The sequence below is a fragment of the Lithobates pipiens genome, unplaced genomic scaffold, assembly GCF_037356315.1.
Source record: "Lithobates pipiens isolate NorthernLeopardFrog02 unplaced genomic scaffold, aLitPip1_a1.2 Scaffold_13, whole genome shotgun sequence".
NCBI lineage: Eukaryota > Metazoa > Chordata > Amphibia > Anura > Ranidae > Lithobates > Lithobates pipiens.
Genome location: NW_027507718.1, coordinates 267,956,715 through 267,981,451, shown reverse-complemented (window position 1 = coordinate 267,981,451; position 24,737 = coordinate 267,956,715). Strand labels below are relative to the sequence as shown.

At 44.5% G+C, this 24,737-nt stretch overlaps 1 protein-coding gene across 1 annotated transcript in view; it reads right to left on the bottom strand.

Annotated features, from left to right (window-relative positions):
- The window catches only part of LOC143974836 (complement C3-like), a 332,677-nt gene that overhangs the window by 9,299 nt on the left and 298,641 nt on the right, over positions 1–24,737 (bottom strand). Inside the window, exons 35-39 of the mRNA XM_077476590.1 lie at positions 16,399–16,485; positions 16,210–16,315; positions 13,771–13,860; positions 7,450–7,521; positions 7,022–7,105 (exon numbers count right to left, since the gene is read on the bottom strand). Of these exons, the coding sequence (XP_077332716.1) occupies positions 7,022–7,105; positions 7,450–7,521; positions 13,771–13,860; positions 16,210–16,315; positions 16,399–16,485 (439 nt within the window). The remainder of the gene's footprint in view (positions 1–7,021; positions 7,106–7,449; positions 7,522–13,770; positions 13,861–16,209; positions 16,316–16,398; positions 16,486–24,737) is intronic.

Below are 24,737 nucleotides of genomic sequence, written 5' to 3'. Positions count from 1 at the left end.
AATGAATTGATAAAATAAGGAAATGGGTCTTTTGTTCACATCTGTCAAGCCTTTACTTGCAAAGCTGCCACAACTTAGTGTCTCTCCACAGAGCAACATACCCTAGCTTTCCTATGGTTTGTACAAGTTTTTAAAGAGGAGTCACATATGAAGACAGCTGCCTATTCATTAAAAACACTCATGCAGTGGCCTAATCGTCCCTGATTATTTCAGCTTCTCAGGAACACACAGCGTGACTTCCTAGCCAAACTGACTTTCTTACAGTGCCTTGCGAAAGTATTTGACCCCCTTGAAATTTTCAACCTTTTGCCACATTTCAGGCTTCAAACATAAAGATATAACATTTTTATTTTTTGTGAAGAATCACCAACAAGTGGGACATAATTGTGAAGTTGAACAAAATCTATTGGATATTTTAAACTTTTTTAGCAAATAAAAAAACTGAAAAATGGTGCGTGCAAAATTATTCGGCCTCTCTACTTTCAGTGCAGCAAACTCACTCCAGAAGTTCAGCGAGGATCTCTGAATGATCCAATGTTGTCCTAAATCAGTGGTCCCCAACCTTTTTGGCACCGTGGACCGGCTGCGTGGAAGAAAATTGTGCCAAGGCCCGGCAAGGGACTGGGGGTGATGTACGCACACACGTGTGGGGGGGGGGGGGGTAAGCGAATTTTGCTGGCAATTTATCGGGCATAAGCTGGTGTTCGGCTGTTGGTACTTCAATTATCATGGCACCATGGTTGATATGGTGTTAGAATGATTGAAGCGGATTATTTCTTATATTACATTGTAATATAAATGAAATAGTTCAACTCACCATAATGCAGAATCAATGGGAGCCCTGAGTGTGTCACTTTCCAAGTCGCCTGCCACCAGATGAGAAATGCCACTTGTCACGCTGCCTGCCACCAGTTGAGGAATGCCACTTGTCTCGCTGCCTGCCACCAGTTGAGGAATGCCATTTGCCACATCACCTGCCTGTACCACCAGATGAGGAATGCCACTTTCCAACGCTTGCCTGCCACCAGATGAGGAATGCCACGCTGCCTGCCACCAGTTGAGGAAGGCCACTTGCCACGCTGCCTGCCACCAGTTGAGGAAGGCCACTTGCCACATCATCCGCCTGTCACCAGTTGAGGAATGCCACTTGCCACATCACCTGCCTGTACCATCAGATGAGGAATGCCACGCTGCCTGCCACCAGTTGAGGAATGCCACTTGCCACGCTGCCTGCCACCAGTTGAGGAATGGCATTTGCCACATCACCTGCCTGTCACCAGTTGAGGAATGCCACTTGCCACATCACCTGCCTGTGCCACCAGAGGAGGAATGCCACTTGCCACGCTGCCTGCCACCAGTTGAGTAATGCCACTTGCCACGCTGCCTGCCACCAGTTGAGGAATGCCACTTGCCACATCAGCTGCCTGTCACCAGTTGAGGAATGCCACTTGCCACATCACCCGCCAGTGCCACCAGATGAGGATTGTCCCTGCATTGGTGACACTGGTTCAGTGGTCTTTCTTAAATTAGGGCAGGAGAGCAGAGATGCGGGGCGGGCAGTGAGAGATGATGTCATCTCTCTGCTCCCCGCCGCACCTCCGACATTCTGTATGCTGTGAGGGCGGAAGAGCGGTGATGCAAGGTGGACAGGGAGAGATGATGTCATCTCTCTGCTCCCCACCGCACCGCCGACATTCCGCACGTTGTGAGGGCGGAAGAGCGGGAATGCTAGGCAGGCGGAGAGAGATGTAATCTCTGCTCGCCAGCCCGCTTCTCTTATTCGCCCGCCCGCTTTCCTTTCTGATCCACCGGTGTCTTACAGCCTGCCGCGGCCCGGCTGCAAAGACGCTACGGCCCGGTAGTGGGCCGCGGACCGGGGATTGATGACCCCTGTCCTAAATGACTGATGGTGATAAATATAATGCACCTGTGTGTAATCAAGTCTCTGTATAAATGCACCTGCTCTGTGATAGTCTCAGGGTTGTGTTGAAAGCGCAGAGAGCATCATGAAGACCAAGGAACACACCAGGCAGGTCTGTAATACTGTTGTGGAGAAGTTTAAAGCCGAATTTGGATACAAAAAGATTTCCCAAGCTTTAACCACTTTCAGACCGGACCATTTTGCTGGTAAATGACCAGAGGTCTTTTTACACTTTGGCACTGCGCTGCTTTAACTGGTAATTGCGCGGTCATGCAATGTTGTACCCAAACAAAATTTGCGTCCTTTTCTTCCCACAAATAGAGCTTTCTTTTGATGGTATTTGATTGCCTCTGCGATTTTTATTTTTTGCGATATAAACGTAAAAAGACCGCAAATTTTGAAAAAAAATGATATTTTCTACTTTTTGTTATTAGAAAAATCCAATAAACTCAATTTTAGTCATACATTTAGGCCAAAATGTATTCAGCCACATGTCTTTGGTAAAAAAAAAGTCAATAATTGTATATTTATTGGTTTGCGCAAAAGTTGTCACATCTACAAACTAAGGTACGTTTTCTGGAATTTACGCAGCTTTTAGTTTACGACTGCCTATCTCATTTCTTGAGGTGCTAAAATGACAGGGCAGTACAAAACCCCCCCAAATGACCCCATTTTGGAAAGTAGACCCCCTAAGGAAATTGATAAGAGGCATGTTGAGCCCATTGAATATTTTATTTTTTTGCCTCAAGCGATTGAATAATGACAAAAAAAAAATTTTTTTTTTTTTTTTACACAAAGTTGTCACTAAATGATATATTGCTCACACATGCTATGGGCGTATGTGAAATGACACCCCAAAATAAATTCTGCTGCTTCTCCTGAGTACGGGGATACCACATATGTGGGACTTTTTGGGAGCCTAGCCGCGTACAGGGCCCCGAAAACCAAGCACCGCCTTCAGGCTTTCTAAGGGCGTAAATTTTTGATTTCACGCCTCACTACCTATTACAGTTTTGAAGGCCATAAAATGCCAAGATGGCACAAAACCCCCACAAATGACCCCATTTTAGAAAGTAGACACCCCAAGCTATTTGCTGAGAGGCATGTTGAGTCCATGGAATATTTTATATTTTGCCACAAGTTGCGGGAAAATTACAAACTTTTTTTTTTTTTTTTTTTTTTTCACAAAGTTGTCACTAAATGATATATTGCTCATGCATGCCATGGGCATATGTGAAATGACACCCCAAAATAAATTCTGCTGCTTCTCCTGAGTACGGGGATACCACATATGTGGGACTTTTTGGGAGCCTAGCCGCGTACGGGGCCCCGAAAACCAAGCACCGCCTTCAGGCTTTCTAAGGGCGTAATTTTTTGAGTTCACTTCTCACTACCTATTACAGTTTTGAAGGCCATAAAATGCCAAGATGGCACAAAACCCCCACAAATGACCCCATTTTAGAAAGTAGACACCCCAAGCTATTTGCTGAGAGGCATGTTGAGTCCATGGAATATTTTATATTTTGCCACAAGTTGCGGGAAAATTACAAACTTTTTTTTTTTTTCACAAAGTTGTCACTAAATGATATATTGCTCACGCATGCCATGGGCATATGTGAAATGACACCCCAAAATAAATTCTGCTGCTTCTCCTGAGTACGGGGATACCACATATGTGGGACTTTTTGGGAGCCTAGCCGCGTACGGGGCCCCAAAAACCAAGCACCGCCTTCAGGCTTTCTAAGGGCGTTACAGTTTTGAAGGCCATAAAATGCCAAGATGGCACAAACCCCCCCCCCCAAATGACCCCATTTTAGAAAGTAGACACCCCTAAATTTAGGGGTACACTAGTGAGACTAGGTAATAAATGGCGGGTGCCCTGAAACTATAAAAAAATAACTAACCAACCAGCGTCACCTGTAACAGTTATATGGTGATCACTGGTGAAAGGGTTAACTAGGGGGCAATCAGGGGGCTTTATGCGGTAGTATATGGGGGTCCCTGGCGCTATAAAAAGCTGCGGCGAACCTAAATACCTACCTGCCTAACTAGCGTCACCTGTGACACTAATACAGCGATCAGAAAAACGATCGCTTATTAGGCTGGGTTCACACTGGAGCGATGCGGGAACGCCACGAATGCGCGGCGGGTTCCCGCATCGCATGCCTCCCGGCGGCAGTTCACACTGCCCTATGCGAACTGCTGGGAGTGTCAGTGAAATGTTAATGACACCCCCAGATCAGTTCGCATATCGCAGTGCGATCTGCAAACTTGGATCGCATGGTGTGAACACCCATGCGATCCGATTCTGCTGCGGACCAAAAAAAGGGTCCCGTGCGAGTTTGCGGCGGGTGCGGCGGGTGCGACACGAATTCAGCCATACTATCTGTATAGCTGAACTCGAATCGCACAGAGATCGGATGTGATTTGCACTGCAGTGCGGTGCGAATCACATCCGTTCTCATAAACCGCTGCAATGTGAACCCAGCCTTAGTGACACTGGCGACGGGGGGTGATCACGGGGTTAAACCTTTATTGGGGGGGTTAGGGGGGTACCTTAGAACTAAAGGGGGCTAACCCTAACTGCCCTAACAGTTATTAGTCACAAATGACACCTGCCGGGTGATCAGGGGGTTAAACCTTTATTAGGTAATAAATGGCGGGTGCCCTGAAACTATAAAAAAATAACTAACCAACCAGCGTCACCTGTAACAGTTATATGGTGATCACTGGTGAAAGGGTTAACTAGGGGGCAATCAGGGGGCTTTATGCGGTAGTATATGGGGGTCCCTAGCGCTATAAAAAGCTGCGGCGAACCTAAATACCTACCTGCCTAACTAGCGTCACCTGTGACACTAATACGGCGATCAGAAAAATGATCGCTTATTAGGCTGGGTTCACACTGGAGCGATGCGGAAACGCCGCGAATCCGCGGCGGGTTCCCGCATCGCATGCCTCCCGGCGGCAGTTCACACTGCCCTATGCGAACTGCTGGGAGTGTCAGTGAAATGTTACTGACACCCCCAGATCAGTTCGCATATCGCAGTGCGATCTGCAAACTCGGATCGCATGGTGTGAACACCCATGCGATCCGATTCTGCTGCGGGCCAAAAAAAGGGTCCCGTGCGAATTTGCGGCGGGTGCGGCGGGTGTGGCGGGTGCGGCGGGTGCGGCGAATGGCTGAACTCGAATCGCACAGAGATCGGATGTGATTTGCACTGCAGTGCGGTGCGAATCACATTCGTTCTCATAAACCGCTGCAATGTGAACCCAGCCTTAGTGACACTGGCGACGGGGGGTGATCACGGGGTTAAACCTTTATTGGGGGGGTTAGGGGGGTACATTAGAACTAAAGGGGGCTAACCCTAACTGCCCTAACAGTTATTACAGTCACAAATGACACCAATGCAAAAAAAAAAAAAAAAAAAAAAAAAAATGACATTGGTGTCACTGTGACTGGGGGGGCAGGGGTAATTGGGGGGGTGATCGGGGGGTAAAGGGGGGGTGTGAGTGTGCCTGGCATGTTCTACTGTGTGTGGGATGTGTTGGTGCAACTCACTGATCCGCTCTCCTCCGTGTCGGAACGAAAAATACCGACACGGAGGAGAGAATACATCACTTCCTCTCCTGTGTTTACATTACAGGAGAGGAAGTGATGTCACCGGGGATTTCCATTCGTCGGGAGCGATCGCGAGGGGGTGGCCATGAATGAATGGCCGTCCCCTCGTCCGGGATCGCTCCCGAACGAAAACCGACCGCCGCAGGCACCGGGCGGGGGCCCGATCGGGCCCCCGACCCGCGGGAGGCAAATCACGTACATGTACGTGCTTATGCCTGCCCGTGCCATTCTGCCGACGTACATCGGCGTGCGGCGGTCGGCAAGTGGTTAAACATCCCAAGGAGCACTGTGCAAGCGATCATTTTGAAATGGAAGGAGTATCAGACCACTGCAAATCTACCAAGACCTGGCCGTCCCTCTAAACTGTCAGCTCAGACAAGGAGAAGACTGATCAGAAATGCAGCCAAGAGGCCCATGATCACTCTGGATGAACTGCAGAGAACTACAGCTGAGGTGGGAGAGTCTGTCCATAGGACAACAATCAGTCGTACACTGCACAAATCTGGCCTTTATGGAAGAGTGGCAAGAAGAAAGCCATTTCTCAAAGATATCCATAAAAAGTCTCGTCTAAAGTTTGCCACAAGCCACCTGGGAGACACACCAAACATGTGGAAGAAGGTGCTCTGGTTAGATGAAACCAAAATCGAACTTTTTGCCCACAATGCAAAACGATATGTTTGGCGTAAAAGCAACACAGCTCATCACCCTCAACACACCATCCCCACTGTCAAACATGGTGGTGGCAGCATCATGGTTTGGGCCTGCTTTTCTTCAGCAGGGACAGGGAAGATGGTTAAAATTGAGGGGAAGATGGATGCAGCCAAATACAGGACCATTCTGGATGAAAACCTGTTGGAGTCTGCAAAAGACCTGAAACTGGGACGGAGATTTATCTTCCAACAAGACAATGATCCCAAACATACAGCAAAATCTACAAAGGAATGGTAAACAAATAAACGTATCCAGGTGTTAGAATGGCCAAGTCAAAGCCCAGATCTGAATCCAATCGAGAATCTGTGGAAAGAGCTGAAAACTGCTGTTCACAAACGCTCTCCATCCAACCTCACTGAGCTTGAGCTGTTTTGCAAGGAAGAATGGGCAAGAATTTCAGTCTCTCGATATGCAAAACTGATAGAGACATACCCCAAGCGACTTGCAGTTGTAATCGCAGCAAAAGGTGGCTCTACAAAGTATTAACGCAAGGGGGCCGAATAATTTTGAACGCCCCACTTTTCATTTTTTTATTAGTTAAAAAAGTTTCAAAAATCCAATAGATTTCGGTGAAGCCTGAAATGTGGCAAAAGGTTGAAAAGTTCAAGGGGGCCGAATACTTTCGCAAGGCACTGTAGTGCTTCTCAATAGATTGGCACCTAAAAAGCAGTCCTCTTAAACTAAAAATAAGACATATAAGACTGCAAACAAATTAGATCCCATGCAAAGCTCTGTAAATATTAAAGGTAAAAAAATGTATTGGTACTTACCATCTTTGATAATGTCCACAATAGTGACATCATTGTAGTCATAACTAGATTCTCTCACTGTTTTTGTCAGACGTACCCTAAAAACTTAAAAAAAAAATACATAATTTATTGATGTATTCAGTGGCATAATGAATTATTAACTTGCAGCAATTTGCATGAAAATATGTTTAATGGGAAATATTCAGCTAACCATTGCCTGGTGGTAAAATAATATATTTGTCTAGCTGAAACTGACAGTTCTCTGAACATTTAATTAGCTAAACTTTCAAACCACATACACATTTAAAAATATTTTCTGTTCTAAAGGTAATTTGGATAACAACAAAAATTTACATTTATTCTCCGATCTGTTCCAATTTTATATACATTCCTATCCAGTTCTGCAACTGTACACATGTAGCTCACTTTAAAAAGTCATAAAATCATACCAAAGTCTATTCCCTCTGAGCATGCTTTTTCGTTTAATTCTTCAGAACCTTTAACCAAAGATGCACACGCACCTAGATGTAAAATGAAACAAAATAAACAATTTCTTTAAGGAACACAACAATTTTGAGATTGGCTCTTGGGCCTATAACAGTGAAAGTGTCATGCATATAATAGCCCTATTGTTTACAATTGTAAAGTCTAGGTTTGCCCTGTTGCAGGGAAATATTTCCTAAAGATATTAACATACCATTACTTCAATTAAAATCCTAAAACTATTATTTATTTCAGTCTGATATGTTGAGCCATGTTTTCAACTCTAAAGCTGGGTAGACACAAATGGGTTGAACGAAAAAAAAAAGCTGACAGGTCCCGCATCAACACAAGCAATGTTAATGCAATGCAGGGATCTCTCCTGTGCTATTGTATTCAATTCAGTTGTATTCAATTGCCAGAATACACTGTTCAGTCAATGGGTGTGAGCGCTTATCGAAAGCTGGTTTTCCAGCATGACCATTTGACAGAGCTTGGTCTTTAGACCAGCATCTCTTGAAAAGACAGCTGTACACACAAACTAAAAGTCGACCAATTTTCAGCCCATGTGTATTGGGCTTTATGCTTGTTAGCTTTAGTGCATGTTATGTAAATACAAATGCCAAGACCTTCTTTTAACCACTTTCAGACCGGACCATTTTGCTGGTAAATGACCAGAGGTCTTTTTACACTTTGGCACTGCGCTGCTTTAACTGGTAATTGCGCGGTCATGCAATGTTGTACCCAAACAAAATTTGCGTCCTTTTCTTCCCACAAATAGAGCTTTCTTTTGATGGTATTTGATTGCCTCTGCGATTTTTATTTTTTGCGATATAAACGTAAAAAGACCGCAAATTTTGAAAAAAAATGATATTTTCTACTTTTTGTTATTAGAAAAATCCAATAAACTCTATTTTAGTCATACATTTAGGCCAAAATGTATTCAGCCACATGTCTTTGGTAAAAAAAAAGTCAATAATTGTATATTTATTGGTTTGCGCAAAAGTTGTCACATCTACAAACTAAGGTACGTTTTCTGGAATTTACGCAGCTTTTAGTTTACGACTGCCTATCTCATTTCTTGAGGTGCTAAAATGGCAGGGCAGTACAAAACCCCCCCAAATGACCCCATTTTGGAAAGTAGACCCCCTAAGGAAATTGATAAGAGGCATGTTGAGCCCATTGAATATTTTATTTTTTTGCCTCAAGCGATTGAATAATGACAAAAAAAAATTTTTTTTTTTTTTTTACACAAAGTTGTCACTAAATGATATATTGCTCACACATGCTATGGGCGTATGTGAAATGACACCCCAAAATAAATTCTGCTGCTTCTCCTGAGTATGGGGATACCACATATGTGGGACTTTTTGGGAGCCTAGCCGCGTACGGGGCCCCGAAAACCAAGCACCGCCTTCAGGCTTTCTAATGCCCCGTACACACGAGCGGACTTTTCGACATCCAAACTCCGACGGACTGAGTCCGGCGGACTATCCGCTCGTGTGTGGGCTGCAACGGACTTTAGCTTCGCAAAAGTCTGACGGACTTTAGAAATGAAGCATGCTTCAAATTTTCCCGACGGAACTCCGCCGGACCCGGTCCCCTTCGAAAAATTCGCTCGTGTGTGTGCTACTCCGACGGACTAAAACCGACGCTAGGGCAGCTATTGGCTACTGGCTATGAACTTCCTACGTCGAATCCAGTCGTACGTCATCACGTTCGACTCCGTCGGAGTTTGGTGTGATGGTGTGTGGTCAAGTCCGTTCGGTCGAAAAGTCCGCCAGAACTCCGGCGGAACTCCGCTAGAACTCCGTCGGAAGTCTGTCAGACTTAATCCCTCTCGTGTGTACGGGGCATAAGGGCGTAAATTTTTGAGTTCACTTCTCACTACCTATTACAGTTTTGAAGGCCATAAAATGCCAAGATGGCACAAAACCCCCACAAATGACCCCATTTTAGAAAGTAGACACCCCAAGCTATTTGCTGAGAGGCATGTTGAGTCCATGGAATATTTTATATTTTGCCACAAGTTGCGGGAAAATTACAAACTTTTTTTTTTTTTTTTTTTCACAAAGTTGTCACTAAATGATATATTGCTCACGCATGCCATGGGCATATGTGAAATGACACCCCAAAATAAATTCTGCTGCTTCTCCTGAGTATGGGGATACCACATATGTGGGACTTTTTGGGAGCCTAGCCGCGTACGGGGCCCCGAAAACCAAGCACCGCCTTCAGGCTTTCTAAGGGCGTTACAGTTTTGAAGGCCATAAAATGCCAAGATGGCACAAACCCCCCCCAAATGACCCCATTTTGGAAAGTAGACACCCCTAAATTTAGGGGTACACTAGTGAGACTAGGTAATAAATGGCGGGTGCCCTGAAACTATAAAAAAATAACTAACCAACCAGCGTCACCTGTAACAGTTATATGGTGATCACTGGTGAAAGGGTTAACTAGGGGGCAATTAGGGGGCTTTATGCGGTAGTATATGGGGGTCCCTGGCGCTATAAAAAGCTGCAGCGAACCTAAATACCTACCTGCCTAACTAGCGTCACCTGTGACACTAATACAGCGATCAGAAAAACGATCGCTTATTAGGCTGGGTTCACACTGGAGCGATGCGGGAACACCACGAATGCGCGGCGGGTTCCCGCATCGCATGCCTCCCGGCGGCAGTTCACACTGCCCTATGCGAACTGCTGGGAGTGTCAGTGAAATGTTACTGACACCCCCAGATCAGTTCGCATATCGCAGTGCGATCTGCAAACTCGGATCGCATGGTGTGAACACCCATGCGATCCGATTCTGCTGCGGGCCAAAAAAAGGGTCCCGTGCGAATTTGCGGCGGGTGCGGCGGGTGCGGCGAATGGCTGAACTCGAATCGCACAGAGATCGGATGTGATTTGCACTGCAGTGCGGTGCGAATCACATCCGTTCTCATAAACCGCTGCAATGTGAACCCAGCCTTAGTGACACTGGCGACGGGGGGTGATCACGGGGTTAAACCTTTATTGGGGGGGTTAGGGGGGTACCTTAGAACTAAAGGGGGCTAACCCTAACTGCCCTAACAGTTATTAGTCACAAATGACACCCGCCGGGTGATCAGGGGGTTAAACCTTTATTAGGTAATAAATGGCGGGTGCCCTGAAACTATAAAAAAATAACTAACCAACCAGCGTCACCTGTAACAGTTATATGGTGATCACTGGTGAAAGGGTTAACTAGGGGGCAATCAGGGGGCTTTATGCGGTAGTATATGGGGGTCCCTGGCGCTATAAAAAGCTGCGGCGAACCTAAATACCTACCTGCCTAACTAGCGTCACCTGTGACACTAATACGGCGATCAGAAAAATGATCGCTTATTAGGCTGGGTTCACACTGGAGCGATGCGGAAACGCCGCGAATCCGCGGCGGGTTCCCGCATCGCATGCCTCCCGGCGGCAGTTCACACTGCCCTATGCGAACTGCTGGGAGTGTCAGTGAAATGTTACTGACACCCCCAGATCAGTTCGCATATCGCAGTGCGATCTGCAAACTCGGATCGCATGGTGTGAACACCCATGCGATCCGATTCTGCTGCGGGCCAAAAAAAGGGTCCCGTGCGAATTTGCGGCGGGTGCGGCGGGTGTGGCGGGTGCGGCGGGTGCGGCGAATGGCTGAACTCGAATCGCACAGAGATCGGATGTGATTTGCACTGCAGTGCGGTGCGAATCACATTCGTTCTCATAAACCGCTGCAATGTGAACCCAGCCTTAGTGACACTGGCGACGGGGGGTGATCACGGGGTTAAACCTTTATTGGGGGGGTTAGGGGGGTACATTAGAACTAAAGGGGGCTAACTCTAACTGCCCTAACAGTTATTACAGTCACAAATGACACCAATGCAAAAAAAAAAAAAAAAAAAAAAAAAAAATGACATTGGTGTCACTGTGACTGGGGGGCAGGGGTAATTGGGGGGGTGATCGGGGGGTAAAGGGGGGGTGTGAGTGTGCCTGGCATGTTCTACTGTGTGTGTAGAGTGTTGGTGCAACTTACTGATCCGCTCTCCTCCGTGTCGGAACGAAAAATACCGACACGGAGGAGAGAATACATCACTTCCTCTCCTGTGTTTACATTACAGGAGAGGAAGTGATGTCACCGGGGATTTCTATTCGTCGGGAGCGATCGCGAGGGGGTGGCCATGAATGAATGGCCGTCCCCTCGTCCGGGATCGCTCCCGAACGAATACCGACCGCCGCAGGCACCGGGCGGGGGCCCGATCGGGCCCCCGACCCGCGGGAGGCAAGGGACGTACATGTATGTCCTTATGCCTGCCCGTGCCATTGTACCGACGTACATCGGCGTGCGGCGGTCGGCAACTGGTTAAGAAGACCACTTTTCCAGGCTCAGTTGTACAACTGCCTTACCTATTTTAAAGTGTCACTAAATGCAAAACCTTTTTTTTTTTTTTTCATTTTCGATAGAGTAAGGGAGGGTTTTAACCACTGTCAGCTTTTTTGCCATCTGTGTCCCATTGGGGAGCTTTCTCTTCCCTTCACTTCCTGCCCCATAGCCAAAACAGGAAGTGAGAATAAATCCCTCCAAAGTGAGGGAATTCTGGTTTGTTACCTTGGTCATCAGAACTAAAGTAGTGTCCCTATTGATAGTTTCCCCTCTATTGATGTTCTAGTATGAACCTACAATTTGGGATTTTCTTTTACTTTCACTTTTGATAATAATGTTAAACAGGACAAATAGGGTCAATCTCCCTGATAGGGCACCAACAGCAATAAAAATTGACAGGTGCTTTAATCCCTCTCCACTCTATCCAAAACTGAAAACAAATCTTGTCTTTAGTGACACTTTAAGCTCTGAATCTTTTAAAATCTGAGGTCTTATTTACTTTTAGGTTGGGATCCTCTACACACTGACAAGCTGCAACATCAGTTGTTCCTCTTGTCTAATTAGTCCTCTTCTTGGAAAACAACGATCATTTATCTGTCGGCTTCTGGAATCTCTAAGACAGTTCTCAGCAGCAAATGTGCAGGGCTGCCCAGGAGGCAGCAGCTTTACTCTATGTCCTACCCAGCCCACATTTCAGAAACTCCCTTTACTGCATCAGCAGCAATATATAGTGCACAGCCCAAGTCCAGTAAGGAGTTGTCTGCAGATGGAGGCCGGTTCCAAAATGGTCTTGGTAAGTGGGTAGCTTATGGTTGCGTGGCAAGAGCCAATAAGGTTTAAAACAAAAAAACTCCCTATTTCATATTTCAGGAAATGTATTTGAGTTGTTTTTTTACTGTACTATTTTAGTATTAAGGTTTAAAGCTGCACTGCCATTTTTATATAATTGTATGTTACTTTTATGTATACTGCATTGTGTTTCTTGTTTTTCTGGGGGTTTTTTTTTTTTTACAGTTTCATATGTAACTTTACGTTTTATTTATATGCAGTGAGGAGAAATGAAATTGTGTTGAATATCTTTACTAAGTCTTCTGATATTGTTTCTGAAGCCAAAAAAAATTATCTTCTATTGCGGATTTAAAGTGATTCTAAAGGGAAAATAATTTTTGATGCCATGGGGGCAACCTTGTGTGTGCACCACCAATCCGGGCTGTGTGTGGTCATAGATACACACAGCACCAGTAAGCACCACCCTCACTCTCTCCTCACAGGACCGACAGGAGCAGGAGCTAATGCCTCACGCTGCTTGTAATGTCTCTTGTGCGACCAGGAAGGGAGAGCAGCACTGCTGCAGCCAGAATAGCACTGGATTGATGAGAGGAGTCCTGTCAGTGTTTGCGGATGGGGTGAGGGGGTAGAAAAGATAGTAGGGAGTTTTTTCACCATAATGCAAAGAATGCATTAAGGTAAAAACTTTGACTTTAGAACCACTTTAAGACCACATTGAATTGCCTGGAAGCTCAGTGACCAGGCTAATGACAAATTCAAGTTTCCCTCTCAACGGAGTGTCAGTTCTAGCTCCAGTAGCAGGCACTGGGATAAAATTAAGGTAGTGCTAGCAGATTGATGGTTTTGAATGTCAGTGGTGCTATGGGGTTAGCAGGCCAATTGTTTCAGGTCATTCATCACTTGTACGCCCACTATGCTTGTATGGTGTCAGGTGCCATGTTGCCTTTTTTCCCCTTGTATTACAAAGCTAAAACAGAAGAAACGTATGCCTCATTTAGGAGCAGTGGAGGAAACTAAGCGTATTGTTGCTATATCTCCCTGTAGCCAAGAAAAAATGTCTTTATATACTTCCCTATGCAATTTAGGGTAAAAAATCGTTTTTTTCTGACACGTACCTGTAGCACACTTGCAAGCAGATCCTTTGCATAGTTTCCTTAATTGCCAACTCTCATCAGGTAAGTTATAGAATGTGCTGCATTTTTTGTCTTCAAGGAATAAAGGGGCACAATAAGAGCAAAGATCAACATTATCAGCTAATTTTTTTTACTACAGTTATCAGAAAAGTGTACTTAACACAGTAAAAAAAAGTATAAGTTTCTATTATCTGTGTATTATCCTACCTAGATATATTTTTGAAAGCATTCTTACTTTATAGCATTTCTTCACACCTACCTAGAACCTTTGCACAGTACTGTATATATTTACACATGCATGCATATAGAGGAAAACGAAGAAACACAGATGGAGGGAAGAGACTAGAGCATGAAGGGCAGGAACTAAAGGTGGGGGAAAGAAAATATAGAAGTGGGTATGCTCCTTTCCTATAATTTAGCTGTTCAATGTGAAATGCATCAGAAAAAAGTTAATTGGGGGGCTTGTGACCAATAAACTTTGTTGTAGAACCTGAATTCAAAGTGAAGCATCTACATCCCAAAGTTTGTGTTATTTCCTGCTGTGATATTGAGACAGGAAGTAAGGAATGCTACCCAGCAAGGTGACAAACAGTAACAAAACATGGTAGAGTTTCTAATTCTTACCCATTCTATTTTAACCACTTCTTACCTGGCCTATAGCAGAATGACGGCCGGGTGCTGGTTCAGTTATCCTGGCTGGGTGTCATATGACGTCCAGCCAGACAACTGCTGGCGCGCTCCCATGGGGGCATGCATCACGGAGATCGGTGGTGCGGCGTATCGGTCTGACACACCACTACACTGATCTCAGTAAAGTGCCGCTAACAGAGGCTCTTTATCATGTGATCAGCCGTGTCCAATCACGGCTGATCACGATGTAAACAGGAAGAGCTGTTTATCGGGTTTTCCTCATTCGCATCTGACAAACACGAGTAGAGGACAGTCGATCGGCGGCTCTCCTGACGGGTGGTCTGCGCTGATTTTTTATCGGCGCAGCCCCCCCCCCCCCCCGTGGATGCCCACACTGGACCACCAGGGATGCCGCCAGGACCACCAGGGAAGCCCACAATACGTGGATGGCCAGGTATGTCCACCAGGGATGCCACAGTGTGCCCAATATATGCTAATAATTGCCAACAAATGTTGCCAGTCAGTGCCCTTTATGAATGCCTGCCAGATCAGTGATGCCCAGCAGTGCCACCTATCAGTGCTCATCAGTGCAGCCTATGAGTGCCCATCAGTGCTGCATACCAGTGCTGCCTTATCAGTTCCCATCATTAAAGGAGAAAACATACTTATTTACAAATTTTATAACAGAAACAAAGAAAAAAAAACAGCAGTGATCAAATACCAAAAGAAAGCTCTATTTGTGGGAACAAAATGATAAAAGATTTGTTTGGGTAGTGTAGCATGGCCGCGCACTTGTCAAAGTGTGACAGCGCAGAAAGCTAAAAATTGGCTTGGGAAGGAAGGGGGCGTAAGTGCACTGTATTAAAGTGATTAAACAAAAAAAAAAGTTTTGGGTGGAGTTTTATTTTCAATAGTTACGCTTTGTAACTGGGAAGTCTTGTTTAAAAAAACAAAATAAACAAATGCGTTATCCTTACATCCTCTATGCAGTTGGTTTTGCACAGAGCAGCCCGTATCCTCCTCTACTTGGGTCCCTTTTTGCTACTCCTGGCCCCTCCCTCCTATCGAGTGCCCCCACAGTCAGCAGCTTCCTACAGACACAGAGCCGCAGCCCCCTCAGGTAAGTAATTAGGGGGGTGCGGGGGGGGGGGGGCTGCATAGAATGCATCAAAATAAATACCTTCTGCCTTTACAACTCCTTTAAAAAATAAATTTCAAGAAAATGCAGGGTCCTGAATAAAGACTTTTTATTTGTTAGTAGTTTAAAGTAAATCCAAACAAAATTCCCAACCTTAGGCCTTTTTTCACACGGGAGCCTTCGTTGGACAGAATGTGCTTGCTCAGCAGGGGATCACTCCGCTGATCCCCACTGAGCAGGCGGATGGCAGGTTAGTCTCCGCTGACTGTGCAGAGTGGACACAGACACAGTTCCACTCTCCTCTATAGAGAAATTGGGTTAAAAGGGACGGCCTGTCCGTTTTTTCTGAGCCACCAGACGGATGGAAAATAGGACAACCATCTGTCTAGATTTTGCAGACAGGATGGTATCAGATACCAGTGGAAGTCAGCGAACATGTCACTGCTGACATCTGCCGATCCATAGGGGTGAATGGAGGGTCCGATCATGTCCACCTGAAAAACTGACAGGTCGACCTGATCAAAAATTCATTACAACAATAAAATATGAATGAAACTTTAGATGTTCACAAAACATTGCAATATATATATATATATATATATATATATATATATATATATATATATATTTTTTTTTTTTTTTTTTTTTTTTACCAAGATCATAATATTCATATATTGAAATGTCAGCTGGCTGTAGAAGTCCCACTTCTGTGGTTTGATGAATTCTAAAACCGATGGAAAGGGCTTCATTATGAGGAACCTGAAATACAAGAAGTCACAACAAAATATGATATTTTTAACAAATGTGTATATTTTATAAATGGGTATTAAACCCAGCTTTACCTTTGTTAGATAGAGTACAACTGATGCATTGGATGTCGATTCTTGTGTTTCATAAGTCATGATGTAGTTTTCCACTTTACTGGACAACTGGAAAAAAAAAACACATGTGAATGAAAGATGTCTGCAGACTGATCACATCTAGCAGAACAGGGTTAGTAAGGGAAGTAGTTAAACTAGCAACTAGAGTTGGGCTGAACACCCCCTTGTTTGGTTCGCACCAGAACTCCCGATCATGGAAAAAGTTTGCACCTGAGGCACGAACCCTATTAAAGTCTATGGGACCCAAACTTGAAAATTGAAAAAAGTCCCCATTTCAAATGTTTATATGCAAGTTATTGGCATAAAAAGGGTTTGGTTTTGGGCATGTATCAATGCAATTTTTTTTTCAAAAAGCCCGATTTACGTTTAGGTTTAGGTTTTTGGCTCCACCCTCTACAGGAAACACAAATCGGTCACAATTTAAAAGGCCCCTCCCTCTCCTCTGACTCTCAGTTTGAAGATCAAGTAAACCTCCACCAAAAGTGCACTCGGCAGAGGTATAACAGAAACTCACAAAAAAAAAACACCACCAGGGAAACAAAAGGAGACCAGTGAATACAGAATAGGGTGGGAATATAGACACTGTCCTGGAAGATTCATGGAAATACTGTTACCGGAAAGTCTAATGGGGGTTTTCCCCCCTCATCTTCCAGGACAGCTACTTGAGAGGATAAGCAAGATTCTATACCTTAGGGAGGGACGACAGCCTGAAGTACTTTCCTACCAAAGGAGAGAACCTGGTTGGAGAACATCTGGACACTATAATGCTTGATAAAAGCATGAGAGGAGGACCAGACAGCAGTTTTAGAAATTTCTTCCCATGATGCTCCCGCTCCTTCTGCCCATAAGGCAGCCAAAGATCTCATTGAATGAGCTCTAACTCTGGAAGGAGGGATGTGACCTGATGCTCTGTAAGCTTCACAAGTTGCTTCCCTAATCCATCTGGAAATGGAACTTCTAGATGCCTTGGTCCCCTTTTTGAGGCCACTGAACAACACTAAGAGTTGGGAGGATCTCCTAAACTCACCAGACCTTTCTAGATAAAGCAGAAGGCATCTTTTCACGTCCAAAAAACTAAATCTTTCCTCTTCCGCATTCTTGGGGGAGGTACAAACACTACGAAGAACTACCTCCTGGGACCTGTGAAAGCTGGAAGAGACATTGGGTAAGTACAAAGGATCGGGCCTAATAACTACCCTGTCCCTCTAAAAAACCCAGGAAAGGGTCTTTACAGGAAAGAAATTCTAGATCAGAAATCCTTCTCCCTGAAGTTATAGCCAAAAGAATGGTAATATTTAAGGAAATCAATTTCAGAGAGGCCTCGTGCAATGGCTCAAAAGGAGCCCTAGTTAGAGCATTTAATAGGAACGGCAGATCCCAGAGCGGAAACTGTTTAACAGCCCTGGGTGTACGCCTATTTCTGGCTGAAAGCAACCTCTTGAGCAAAGGGTCCTTAGCCAGTCTTCTTTCTGCAAACAGAAACAGGGCAACAACCTGAAACCTAAGGATGCTGACAGAAAGTCCTTTCTCCACTTCCCTCTGTAAAAAAAATCTAGTATACAGGGAGTAGAAAAGGAATCCATTCCTGTCTTCTTCTGCCAGGAAAAAAAAAGTTTTCCAAACGTTCCCATAGATCTTACTTGTGACTAACGCTGTAAAGAATAGTCTCAATAACCCTCTCTGAGCACCCCCTTAGCTGTAGGATACACCACTCAGTGCTCAGGGAAAGAGAGCTCATCTGTCTCTAAGGACTCCATCTTTCTTTCCAGCGAGAAGAAAGCCGGTAGTTTTTTGTTGAGACTGAATGCAAAAAGATCAACTCTGGGAACATCCCGTTGCTCCCACCAGGACAGATTGAGAAAATCCTCTCTTGGAAGCTGTATGAACTGATTCAAAGAGCTTTTTCTGTGATCCCAATGATGCAGAAGAAAAGCCTGAAGGGGCCTGAAATGCAACTGGGCCCATAGCAGCCCCGGAATGGCCTGCAGCATTAAGCCCAATAATTGCATAATCTGACGAAGGGAGGCCTGTTGGAGCAACCTGAAGTTCTGCACAGAGCGAAGAATCTTTAAAATCTTTTCTTCTGGAAGAAAAATCATTTGGGCAACTGTGTCTATTAGGTAACCCAAAAGGGCATGCTCTGGCAGGGAACCAGACAAGACATTTGCTGATTGACCTTCCACTCCAATTTCTGAAAGGACTGCAAGATCAATGGGAGATCCTGAACAAGGCTCTCTCTTTTGGGCAAAGACCAAAACACCATCTAGATATGGAATGATTGATACACTCTATATTCTAAAATAGGCCATGACTTTGGCCATGATTTTCATGAAAATCCTTGGTGCGTCCAAGAGACCAAAAGGGAGGGTGCTGAACTGCCAAAGACTTGGACCGTCAAATCTGAGGAAGTTTTAATGATTCTGGCAGATTAGTACACGAAGGTAAGAATCCTGAAGATCCAGGGTTACCATGAACACTCCTGGCAATAACAGATTCCTTACAGAATAAATGTTCTCCATCTCCAAAGTGTTTGGGGACCTGGGTCCTGCCCCAGGGGACATGGATCAATGCAAAAAAAAGTTTTAAAAATGGCTGTTTTTTCAGGAGCAGTGATTTTAATCATGATTAAAGTGAAACAATAAAAGTGTAATATTCCTTTAAATTTCGTACCTGGGGAGTGTGTATAGTATGCCTGTAAAGGGGCGCATGTTTCCCATGCTTAGAACTGTCCCCGCACAAAATGTAATTTCTGCAGGAAAAAAAGTATTTTAAAATCACTTGCGGCCATAATGAATTGTCGGCTCCCATAATACAGAGAAAACTCAATGAGTGTTGATAAAAAAAAGCGTGGGGTTCCCCTAAATTCAATTACCAGGCCCTTCAGGTCTGGTACGGATTTTAAGGGGAACCCTGCGTCAAATAAAAAAAAATTGACGTGGGGTCCCCCTAAAAATCCATACCAGACCCTTTTTCCGAGCACACAACCTGGCAGGTCACAGGAAAAGAGGTGGGGATGAGAGAGTGCCCCCCCTCCTGAATCATACCAGGCCACATTCCCTCAACATTGGGAGGATGCTTTTGGGGTCTTTGACCCCTCAAAGCACAATGTCCCCATGTTGATGAGGACAAGGGCCTCATCCCCACAACCCTGGCCGGTGGTTGTGGGGGTCTGCGGGCGGGGGGCTTATCAGAATCTGGAAGCCCCCTTTAACAAGGGGACCCCCAGGGGACCCCCAGATCCCGGCCCCCCCCCTCCTGAGGAAGAACCAAATAAGAGCTTACCCTCAAAGGGTATGTTGCAAAGATAATTCTTGGAGGTAAGATCACCTTCCCAAGATTTTAGCCAGGTGGCCCATCTAGCTGAATTAATGAGTGCTGATGTTCTGGCAACACATTTTACAGAATCTGCTGCTGCATCAGCCAAAAAAGCCACTGACTTGGCAATAAGGGGTAAAGAATCCCTGATCTCTATGGAGGAGAGAAGGTCATCTAGACGTAGGACCCGCATGCCTAAATTCCTAGCACCACAGGTGGACGCTACAGCTGGTCCTAAAGAAAAAGAGGCATCCCAGGCCTCTATTAGATTGTAAGCTCTTCTGAGCAGGGCCCTCTTAATCCTCTTGTATTTTATTGTATTGTAACTGTATTGTCTCCTTGTAATATTGTAAAGCTCTGCGTAAAATGCTATATAAATCCTGAATAAATAATAATATATAATAAAGAGTCAGCCTTTTTATCCATCTGATCCTTAAGGACTCCAGAGTCCTCAAATGCTGAAAGGGAAACCTTCTTTTATGACCTCTAGACTGGAACGCCCTTCTTTCAGGTTCTTTCCACTCAGAAAGGATTGTATCCTTGAGTGAATGGGACAGGAAAAGTCCTAGATTTCCATCCTTGTAGACCTCTGTACATCTTATCCTTAACAGACTGGGCTTGCTGAGGCATCTCGATCTGTTCAGAAGTATATATTGACTTTAATAGTTCATCAATATCTTCAACTGGAAAAAGATACCTAGTTGAGCTACCAGTTTCCTCATCCTCTGATACAGACTCCTCATCAGACATAGATACCGGATTCTCACCTTCTTCCAGGTCACAAACATTATGTAAACTAATGGTCTTTGACACTAAGAGAAGTAGAGATCTAGCTGAGACTGAAGGCTCCTGAGTCACAGGTTTAGAAGTGGAAGCACCTAGCCTGGCTACTCTGTCATTAAGCAACCGAAAAGAGGCCACTACCTCCTTCATAGTCATCAACTCCTCTAAAGAGGCAGTAGACCCAGAATCTGCCTTTTGACGAAATATAATCCTTACAAAATTGTTTTTTATAACTATCAGAAAGCCTGGCTCTACAGTTCCCACATTTTTTATTTACAGGTTTATCAACCTAGAAAAAAAAACAGAAAAAAAAACAAATATAAAAAAGGCTTATACAGACCCCCCCTGCTGCAGAAGCTCTTTATCCACAGATAAGGGCTTACCTTGGGGGGCAGTATTGAATCTAGATGCTGCCCTGGCTCAACTCGAGCGGGTGCTCCATCCTCGGTCCTGTCCTCAGACTCCACCGAGGAGAACATAAGGCGGCTGGTGAGACTCCTCTGACCGCAGCTGCACTGCTAAACTAGGCTGCCCTGTGACTGTTTCCAAAGCAGCGAGCCCCCTGCATTGTACCATACTGAAATCCTTTAAGTTAAAAAAGCATCCAGGAAATGCGTCATGTCACTTCCCATTCCGGCGCCATCTTGCCGTGTCACCGGAAGTCCTCCGACCCCATTTTGGTATACCCAACACAGGGAAGACACGAGGAAGATGCCTCTCCACACAACGAGAGGCTGGAAATGGAAGGGAGGCAAGTAACCCAAGGGGGCCCTTCTCAGTCTATAAACATAGAAAAACACCCAGTCCTGGATATCACCAACAGAAGGGGCCTGGAACGTCTGGAAGCAAAACAACTGAGGGTCAGAGGAGAGGGAGGGGCTTTTTAAATTGTGGCTGCTTTGTGTTTCCTGTAGAGGGTGGAGCCAATCATCTCTCAAGTAGCTGTCCTGGAAGATGAGGGGGGAAAAATAGTTTTTACAGAAGCAACGATTTTAATGATGCTTTAAGTGAAACAATAAAAATGAAAAATGCCTTTAAATATAGTGCCTGAGGTGTCCCCTTAGTCTTCCTATAAAGTGGTGCATTTGTACCATGTATAGAACCTGCTGCAGCAAAACTGACACTTATAAACAAACAAAAAATTACATTTAAATTGTCAGCAATACAATACCCTTGTCAGCAATGCAAAAATGTTTTTTTTTTTAAAAGGCGTGGGGGTCCTCCTCAATCCATTCTAGGCATTTTGGGTCTGATATGGATTTTAGAGGAACCCTAAAATCCTTACCCGACCCTTATCCAAGAAGGTCAGGAAAGAGGGGTGGATGGACCTACATCGGGGGACCATTTTTATTTATTTTATAATAATGGAATTGTCAAAAAAACTGTCTGTGTTTTTATTTCTTTTTGACACTTTTTTGGTGAATGGGTAGGGGTACAATGTAGGAGTACATACTCATTCACATGGGGGGGCTGGGATCTGGGGTCCCCCTTGTTAAAGGGGACTTCTAGATTCCGACAAGCCTCCTGCTTGCAGATCCCCACAGTTCAGAGTTGTGGGGAAGAGGACTGTTGTCCCCATCAACATGGCACCCCCCCTTTTCCTGTCCTACCAGGCTGCATGCAGGGATAAGGGTCTGGTATGGATTTTGGGGACTCCACGCTGTTTTATTTAACTTTTTTCTATACCCGGCAATATTGTTTTTTTTTTTTCATTCAGCTGTCAATGGGGAAGCCTTGACAGCTGAAGACTCATCCATTGTTAAGGACGCAGCAGCCGGCTTCCCAGCCCGCTCCTTAACAACCAGCTATGCAGCACGCAATGCATTGTGGGGCGCTCGACAAGTGAACATCCCACCGAGCTCCCCAAACATTCGGGTGTTCGTTGAACGTGCTAACAGGCATTGTTCGGGCCGAACCGCTCGCCCCCAACACTTCTAGCAACGGCATAATCTTGAAAACTGAACTGAGTTACTGATTCCGTAAGTGCCTAGTACAAAGCTTTGTGCCTCAGCATTTCAAGGAGCTTGGCGGTCCCAAAAGGAATAAACTGAAATGGTTCCAACGCCAAAACATTTTTCACTTTAATGCATTCCCTGCATTAGGGTAAAAAACACCTTACTACTTCTACCAGGGGTTCTACCCACCCCCATCCCTAAACACTTACCTGGCACTTGCCACCACTCCAGTGTCATCTTGGCAGCCCCACTCCCCTCAATTTCTGGTCTCATGGGAGACACTGAGAGCAGCGGGGGCCATAGACTCCTACTGTTCTTAGACAAACTCCTATGGAGGGACTGGGGGCGCAGTTTACAGGTGTTGTGCTTGTTTTTTCCTCTTAGCTAGTTTCCTGCAGTCTATTAGCACCTATTTCTCTTGTATATATTTATAATATTTTTTTTCTCTTTCTTAGCTAGTTTCCTGCAGTCTATTAGCCCCTATTTATTTCTCTCCTATTATTTTTATTTTATTTTTTGCCATTGACGTTCATTTGAAACTATGCACATACTTTGGGAATATGCCAGTATCAGTTCTCATGATGTTCTAACACTTTGCTTTTAAAAATCATTTGTTCTCAACATCGACTTCATTGTATGTATACATATATACATGTTTTCTATTATTTTGTGCATGTTGTTGTAACTCTACAATGATTTTGACTGATGTGTCGAGTTTTCTCTGAGTGAAAGTACCATGTATTCTAGCAGGGTTTTCTTTGTAACACCAGCTGAGTACTAATTTTAATTGGTTAGTTCACTTGTAACCTAATGATTACACATTAGATTAGTATATAGGTGATTGTGGTGACTAGTTCCAATAGGTAATGACTAAGAGCTAACATTTGCGTGAAACGCGTCTACCTCTTTGTCCCCTGCTCCATCTGTCAACCACTTGTCATATGAAGCGTCAATAAAAGCATTTTTGGAAGTGCAACTATCCGGAATCATTTCCTTATGTTACACAACATGAGAGCTGGGCTAGCATCTGACTAGTGTGTGTGGGGATTAACCAGAGACTCACTCACCTGGAGTGGCTTTTCTTGTTCCTGGTCTCATAGGAGACACTGAGAGCAGCAGGGCCATAGACTCCTACTGTACTTAGTCAAACTCCTACGGAGGGACTGGGGGTGCAATTTACAGGTGTTGTGATTGTCTATGCACACACAAAGCCTGACTCAGGAGCATATGCCCGCAGATGCCTCCATGTCACCAAGCTTGCCAAGGAGTCACCTGGAGGAGGAAACAGTGGACAGCCCTAGTGGGGGGGGGGGGGGGCTGTCCAAAGGGAGGTAAGGCACCACTGTGTGCAATATCATTGCACAGACCAGGTAAAACATCTTTTATATGGTCACTTCCCCAAAAACTCACCTTTTAGTATCATTTGAAGATGTAGAAGTTCTTGCCCCTCAATTATATTATTAATTTTTTTTTTTTTTTTTTAGGGATATGTCCCTGAAAAAACAACCAATGCCCACCAATGAAGAGCAGGTTATCCCTACGCCTGGTATGGATGAACAACACAGAGTACAGTTTCAGCCTATTCCTTGGTATTTGCAGATTTGTGCCTAAGTGTTGGCTATGAGATTATGAGGTACTATGTACTCTTTTTCAGCCAGACCATGCCATATTTATTCTGAGGAAAACAATGGATAATGAAAAAATAATACTTTTAGGGAAGGAGTTGATTTACTAAAGGCAAATATCTTGTTCTATTAGAAAGGGACTTTTCCCTTAGCTTAGTGAACGAGGTGAACCTTTGCTGACCTCCATTATCCAGTCATGAGCAAAGAAAATTCTGTTTTTCATATTTTCCTTACACTACATTGGGGTAAAAATTCACTTTACAAAGAATACCCAATCACCAAACTAAGAGAATATCCTCACACAAACTGAACTGCCCATTTACCTTTAGTAAATAAACCTCTGAGACTCATAATAAATATAGATACAGGGTAACGATTCTCTTGATAAGTTGTTTCATTCTATAGGAAACAAATTCAACCGCCATGTCTAAGAACTGGTAATCCACAACATATTACTTTTGTATCCTTGGGTATAGTTATCCATTCAATTGGATTTACTTTTATTATTTTACATTATTTTGTTACATTTTCTTAGTAGTGTTTTAATGTCCCTTTTTAATTATTGCTTTAGGAAAAAATTGTCTCCTGTATGGTCAGTCTTATGTCACCTAAAGAGTCAATC